A 6,313-nucleotide genomic window follows, 5' to 3' on the forward strand; every position below is an offset into this window, starting at 1 on the left:
CTTTACGACAACTTTACGACATCCTATGTCCATGTCGTTTCGGTGTCTTTACGATATCATTAATACATCGTCAGATCATACGACTTATTTACGATATCGTAAAGACACCTTAACGTCATGGACATAGAATGTCGTAGAGTTCTCGTAAAGATGTCGTAACGATGTCGTAAAGACGTCGCCAAATTTTGTGCTCACTGGGTATTTAAAAAAATTGATTCTCAAACAAACAAACACACGAATTTTGTATAAAATAGTTGTATTTTCAACAAATGAAATGGATCTCTAACTAAAGAATTCAACTCAGGGCAGGATTTTTCAACCCAGAAGATAATTTTTCCTAAACATTGAATAGTTAAATTTTCAACCCAAGGGGATGAATCTACAACAAACAAACAAAATAAATGTATGAAAAGTAATTAATATTTCAACAAATTAGTTGAGTTTATAACCACAAAAAAATGTATTTTTGACAAAATAGTAACATTTTCAACAAAATAAGAAAATTTGCAACTAAATACTACATTTTTTAATCAGTTGATGAATCTGCATAAAAAACTTTATTTGCAAAAAATAGCTCAATGTTTAACCAAGTGGCTTTTTAGCAAAATAGGTGCATTTTGAATAAAATAATAAAACTTTTAACCAAATACTACCATTTTTAATCAAGGGATTCAAAGTGGATTCAAAGTAGCCAATGTGAATATAATTACTCACCGAACAAAGTAAATAGTTGTCAACATTTTGTACATTTTCTAAGCAAATTTCTTCAACAGTGTCAAATGGCAGATGATTAAGGGAATTTCCAAAAAAATTCATTCTATTGCAATCCGTTAAATGAAAGGAAATGAGGCTTTTCATTGTTTTGAATAAAATTGCAAAATCCTCTTCCCTGTAGAAATGATGACACAAGCTTAAAGAAAATTTCTTGATTTTTCCTCCGTTAGATAATAACCACTGTATAATTTCTCGCCAGTGATTGTCATTGCAATGACAATCAAATTTAAAATTTTTCCAGTGAGACAATTCGTATTGAGCTTCATTGATAGACGATGATGATATTTCAACATGTGGCAAAATGTCAAACAAATGCAATTCTTGAATATTGCGCGTCATCCTGCATATTTTTTGAAATGCTTCCAGACTCAAACTTACACTCGTTAAATATTTTCCACACATGTGTACTACTTTCTTAAAAACATTGCTGTTTATTGTGTTATACGGATTTTGGGGATACCTTGATAAGCCCCAGGTTTCAAAACTAGAGTCAAGTCTTGTGAAATTTGTCCATGAACTTTGACTGAGGATTTGCCACCTTTTGGATACTGTGAAATAAAATAAAAATTGTAACTTGGATAATAAATTTAATTTATTGAGAATTTTATCAATCGTACAGAAATGAAAGGAAATTAACTAAATTCAATCAAATGCTGAATTGAAGTTAATTCAACAAAGTTGTGGTTTAAGATCTCAATGGGCACACAATTTTGCGACGTCTTTAAGACATTGTTACGACATGTTTACGACAACTTTACGACATCCTATGTCCATGTCGTTACGGTGTGTTTGCGATATCGTAAATACATCGTCAGAGCATACGACTTATTTACGATATGGTAAAGACACCTTAACGACATGGAAATAGGATGTCGTAAAGTTATCGTGAAGATGTCGTAACGATGTCGTGAAGACGTGGCCAAATTTTGTACCCACTGGGATATACAATTAAAATAGCTCCTGGATCAAATAAGGACACATTTTAATTATTAGAGATTATGTCTTCCATTGACCATTTTTTCTGTAGAAACAAAAAAAGTTGTGGCTTTATTATTTTTTGAAATAAAGCAAAAAAACTGACTTTTTCGGGGAAAAATCTATTTTAATTTTTTTCACCTGAATTCGTGGTCTTGTGGCTCTAACTTTCGTCGTTTCGTTTATCAAAGTAAATGTAAAAGCGAACAAGAATCGCATTAGTAATAATAAATTAAGTAAGCATAATATTTATATTTAAGACGTTTATATATTTTAAAAATAAATATTTATTTAATAACGGAAAAAACTTTAAAATCAATAAGTTTTATTTTCGAAATTTTAAATGTTACGAATTGTAAAAGACTATATTCTTTTGTTAAGATAGAATAAATTATTTCATATTACGCAATATTATTTATTTATTTAGTTATAACGCTTTGATATCACCTGATTATACGACTACTTTTCCTAAAATTCAAATAAATAAATTCCAATTTGATTGACTGAGCACAAGTTGAATTGAAAAACGAATTAAAATCGATTTTTCCAGAAAAGTCCATTTTTTGGCTTTAATTAGAAAAATAAAAAAGCTATCACTTTTTGCCCGGGTGATAAAAAATGCGCAACGAAATTTTACGTCCTGATATAGGCTTCAAAAATATTTTTGAAATCTTCCACGGTTCTTCCCACTCCAAAGAATTAATTTGTGTGCCCTTCTTCGATCTTAAAGACGTATAAATAAAAAATTTAAAAGTTTGGATAAGTTTCAATTTAAAAATCAATTTTTCAACTTTAAATTTTTATAATTGAAGAAAAGTCCAATTTAAATCATCAAAATTACAACAGTTGTAATTGTATATTATCAAAATTGTAAACTTTTACATATATTTTAAAAATAGTTGACGATTGTGAAAATCGGTACTAAGATTTTCGGCAAAAAAATCATTTTCATCAAAGAAGAATGGAATTGGCAACAAAGAAGTTCGATTTTAAATAAGAGAAGTAAATTACGAAAAAATATACATTTTTAACAAACTATTTTAACTCTTAGTTGAATTTTGAAATGAGAAAGATGAATTGTTAATCATATAGTTAAATTTTGAACAAGAAAACTTCGTGAGTTTTAAAGCCAAAAGGACAAATTATCTACAAAACGGTTACATTTTCAAAACAAAGAAAAAAATGTATTTAAAGGGAATTTTCTATCAAAAAGTAACATTTTTATAAAAATATCTTTATCCGAATTTTTAAATTTAAACGAAAAACATGAACTTTGAATAAAAAGTTAATTTTCAGTCGAATAGTTGAGATTTCTACCAATTTTTTGAAACCTTAACCAAACCAAATTAATTAAAAACCTAACAGTTGTATTAAAAAAAGGGTGCATTTTCAAACAAGAAGAATAATTTTCGAAAACTTTTTTTTGGCAAAATACATGAATCTTGAAATAGAAAAGATCAATTTTTAATAAAAGAGATTTTAACCCAAAAGATGATTTTTTAACTCCAAGAATTATTTTAAAAAATAGAATAGTTGAATTTTCATTCAAAGAGGTGAGTCTTAAAAAATATGACTTTGTAAAAAACTAGATCAATTTTTATCAATTAGTTGAATTTCCAACTAAAAAAGATAAATTTTGAAACATAAAGATGAATTTTCCAACAAAAAGAATAATGTTCTAGTAGGAAACGATTTTTCAACAACATTTTTAAATGATAAAGGCAAAATTATTCACAAAGAAGGTTAAGTTTTGAATCAAAAATACAAATTTTTAACTAAAAATATCATTTTTCACGGTGAAGGGAAGCAATATTCATTTGAAGAGAATTTTATGGGTTTCAAGAGAATTTTCAAAATTACCAAGTCAAATGCAAGAGATTGAACGGAAAGTATGCAAAATTAACAATAATTAATATATTTTTCCTAAATTCCATACATATGAGCAGAATTGAAGGAAATTAAACAAAACTTAAAATAATTCTGAAGTTTCAACGTAATTATGAGATTTAAAAGAAGCGCAAGGAACTGAAATGGAAATTCAGAGAAATATTTGCCAGAATTACAAAAATTCACCGAAATTTCAGTGTCTTTACACTTAATTCTAAAGATTTTAAATTAATTTAATTTAAAATGAAAGCAAACTATTTTAATGAAAATGAACGCAATTTAGAAGAAGTAAATCGAAATCGAGGAGAATTTTAATTAATTGAAGAATAATGGACTAAATTCACGATAATTCAATGAAATCAAAAAGAATTTAAACCGAATCTGACATAGTCTAACGGTATTCTGAATTAAATTAAGTCGAAAAGGAATTGGCGTGAATTGAACGGGATAGAAGAAAACTGAACGAAATTCAGCGGAATACCAAAAATTACGAGAACTCAAGCAAATTTAATAATATATTAATATATGTTATATTATAGAATTACAGTGAATTGAATTACATTTAAATAAACTCAACTTTGAATCAATTCACAGCATGAATTTAGAAAATAATAAAAGAAACTTCACTGGAATTCAAGACCACTTAACGAAATTCGACAGAGTTTAATTAAATGCAACATAATTCAACTAAATATCCACAATTGGATAAAAAGTGAATTCAAAATAAATTAGCAGAAATGAAGCAAACCTATTGGTATTTAATAGATTAATTAGAAATTTTAAGAATTTAAGTTAATTCTACTTAATTTGAATAATGAGTTTAAAAAAAATATAGCGACATTTATTAAAATTATGAAAAATTCTAAATATTTAAACGGAAAATGACATAAAAATGATAATAAATTGATTAAAATTGAAAATAATTAAAAAGAAATAGACGGAATCTAAGATGATTCAACCGGATACGATAAAAATGACCTAACAACAACATAATTTGGAAATTTGAACGTAATTATGAGATTTAAAAGGAGTTGAAGAGAATGAAACCGTATTCAGAGAAATATTTACCAGAATTAAAAATAATTCAACTAAATTCGAGAGTATTTACATTAAATTCCTGAAAGATCAATAAACTTAATTTAAAATAAAGTCAATTAATTTTAATGGAAATAAACAAAATTTTAAAAGAGTGATATAATTGGTTTGAATTTAACGAAATAAAAAAAAAAGTTTTACGGAATTAAAGTCATAATACATTAATGTTCATTATATTATAGAATCAGAGTGAATTTAATATCTTTTAAAGAATCTCAACTAAACCCACGGTTTATTTTTTAACCTAATTTAAAATAATGTAGCGGCGATTGTCAAAATTAGACAGAATTCTAGAGAATTTAACAGAATTTTACATAAATAAGCAGATTCCATAAAAATTGGAAAAATGTATTAGAATTAAACAGAATTTAAGAAAATTGGACGGAATTTAAAAGTATTCAACCGAATTCGATAAAAATAAAAAGAAGTTGAAGAAAATGGAACGTATTTCAGACGAGTATTTGCCAGAATAGTAAATAATTAAACGAAATTAAAATGTAATTGCACTAAACGACAGATAATTTGTATTAATATAATTAAATTTTTTTAATTGATACAATTCAAAAGAATTAACACGCAATTCAGAAGAATTTTATTTAATTAAAGAAAATTGGACAGAATTGGTCAGACCTTAGGGGCATTCACGAGAATTTAACAAAATCCAAGAAAATTATTATACTCCAACATAATTTATCGGTTACACAATGATTTGAAAACAAAATTTCAAATCAAACACTTCTTCGACCGATGATTTATTATTTAACGGTATTTAACTGAAATTATTCGAATTAAATAGGAATTGGGTTGAATTGAACGGAATAGAAGGAAATTAAACGGAATTGATTAAAATGCCATAAAAATGAAGAGAATTTAACCAAATTTAAGTCTAATACAATGAATTAAAAAAAAATTAAGCGTTAGCAGAACCGAAGAACATTGAACGATATTTAAATGAATTCAATTGAATCCAAGACTATTTAACAGAATTCAACTAAATATTTACTATTAATATTAGATTGAAAGTTTTTCGGGAGCAATTAGCAAATTTGAAGAAAATTAATCAGAATTTAAGAGGAATAATCAGAATCTGCTATAACTTTAATTATGTAAGTAATTTAACTAAATTTAAATTATATTATTGAAGAGAATTTAACGGAGTTCATAAGAATGAGAAAAAATTCGGGAGACTTTTTCGGAAAGTCACATAAATTAACGGATTAAATTATTACAGAGCCAATTCAATGGAATTAAATTGATATTAATATTGTTTAAGATAATATTTAATTGTTTATCAGAATTGAAGTGTTTATAATTCAAAGAAGTTAAGGAAATTCAACAAATTTGACAAATATTTACCAGAATTCAACACAATTTAAAATAAATTTGCAAAATTCAGAAAAACCTAATAGACTGCACATTAATTGAAGTAAATTAAAAGAAATTTTAATTACAATTCAAGAAAACTAATGCATTGGAATTGACTGTAATTAAGCAGACCTTAAGATAATTCGATGAAATTTTCAATAATTAAATAGAATGTGAGATAATGCAATGAAACTAAAAAAAAAAAAACTAAAAAAAA

The 6,313-nt window shown here is 26.0% G+C and overlaps 1 protein-coding gene across 2 annotated transcripts in view; it reads right to left on the minus strand.

Moving 5' to 3' along the window:
- LOC117173680 overlaps positions 1-6,313 on the minus strand; it is a 19,705-nt gene that overhangs the window by 12,695 nt on the left and 697 nt on the right. Inside the window, exon 1 of one of the 2 annotated variants that reach the window (XM_033362324.1) lies at positions 715-891. The exons of the other annotated variant lie outside the window; for it this stretch is intronic. Coding sequence (XP_033218215.1) covers positions 715-858 — 144 coding nt within the window. The 5' untranslated portion in view covers positions 859-891. Of the gene's footprint in view, positions 1-714; positions 892-6,313 lie in introns of those variants that run through there. 2 annotated transcript variants of the gene reach the window in all.

Source organism: Belonocnema kinseyi, chromosome 1 (assembly GCF_010883055.1).
Source record: "Belonocnema kinseyi isolate 2016_QV_RU_SX_M_011 chromosome 1, B_treatae_v1, whole genome shotgun sequence".
Taxonomy (NCBI): domain Eukaryota; kingdom Metazoa; phylum Arthropoda; class Insecta; order Hymenoptera; family Cynipidae; genus Belonocnema; species Belonocnema kinseyi.